This window comes from Austrofundulus limnaeus, unplaced genomic scaffold (genome assembly GCF_001266775.1).
Source record: "Austrofundulus limnaeus strain Quisiro unplaced genomic scaffold, Austrofundulus_limnaeus-1.0 Scaffold443, whole genome shotgun sequence".
Lineage (NCBI taxonomy): Eukaryota > Metazoa > Chordata > Actinopteri > Cyprinodontiformes > Rivulidae > Austrofundulus > Austrofundulus limnaeus.
This window is the reverse complement of record NW_013952845.1, coordinates 444591-445994: the sequence shown is the minus strand read 5'-3', so window position 1 is coordinate 445994 and position 1404 is coordinate 444591. Positions and strand designations below refer to the sequence as shown.

Below are 1404 nucleotides of genomic sequence, written 5' to 3'. Positions count from 1 at the left end.
TGTGGGATCCCTGCTGGACATTCGAGGTAGGGCGACATAATGCCACCAACACTCACAGATTGTTTTCTGTTGGATAGATTGGACTGAAACAAATCTATGGCATCTTCAGCAAAGTTGAAGTGAGTCAGTTTGGACAGAAGTGCTTGATGGTCTACAGCATCAAACGCCTTCTTGAGATCCAAAAAGACTGCACCAACACAGGTAGTTTTTTTTTAGATTAAATGGTTCAAACTTATACTAAATAGAATGCTAAATAAAATGCTTAAAATGCTGAATTAATTATATTAAAGCTTGTATTCTATGACTAATGCTGCTAGGCTAAATGCACATTTTCCACTTCGATGTGAGGCAATCCACTGTGAGGATTATTATGAMATTTGCACATTAAAAGACATCATTAATGCAAATAGACAAAATGTAGCTGAGGACATTTATTTACAATTTTTAGACAATGTATGAACATTTTTAAGACATCCACACTAAAGACATAATTTAAAAATCACATGTTATAATGCTAGCAAATTGATCAGTGAGATTTCTTGTACAACAAAACGTAATTCATGATTTGTCTAAAAAGTTATAGTGTGACAGGGCCTTAACATATTATACTAAAAAGTTAAAACGACAAAACAACAAAAATATCTGGATATGATGGCAGATAAGTCCAAAATTACAGATTCAGGTAAAAACTGAAACCAACAGAAATATACTGTATATATATATATATATATATAATTACCAGTCCATTTATTTTACACATATTGCATTTCATCTAACAACTTAACTTAAACTACTTGCAGTGCAGGAATGTGTCTTCAACATGTGAGCTCAATGTTTGTTATTTTTAAAAGCAACAAGCCTAATAAATCTGTTTTGAACTTTGGTCAATTTGAACCCATAAATGAGTGGATTCATGATGAGAGGAATGACGAACAATTCTATTGAAATAAAGTTTTTAAGAGCTTTGGGTATGTTTTCGGAAACAAATCTTATAAATACAACATCGATCAGTGAGGTTATTATAAAAGTGAATAAGGAAACTAAATGTGGAACACTGGTTTGCATGAACTTTGCCCTGTTTTCTATGGAGTTGGCACAATTTTTAACAATATATATGTATGACCAAAAAATAAAGGCACCATGAATTACATAAATTGTTAATATAAAGTTTGAAAATATCCCATTAATAAAAGTTTCATTTGGATAACAAGCCAGAGCTACGATGCTCCAGTTCACACAGAGGAGCCTGTTTATATATGAGCTGCATAAATTCAACCTGGCTATCAGAAGAGTATTCACAGTAATAATGCAACAAGGTGTTAACCAAAACAAACACACTAACTTAATGACCCTGTGCTTTGACATGACAGAGTGGTACTGAAAYGGTCGACAAATAGCCAGATA

At 32.7% G+C, this 1404-nt stretch overlaps 1 protein-coding gene across 1 annotated transcript; it reads right to left on the bottom strand.

Annotated features, from left to right (window-relative positions):
- Window positions 1-434: 434 nt before the first annotated feature.
- LOC106529434 (olfactory receptor 52J3-like) lies at window positions 435-1404 on the bottom strand (the record flags this gene model as incomplete). The annotated part of the gene is made up of 1 exon (XM_014024855.1): window positions 435-1404. A coding segment is annotated over one exon (576 nt), but the record flags the coding sequence as incomplete, so codon positions are not given.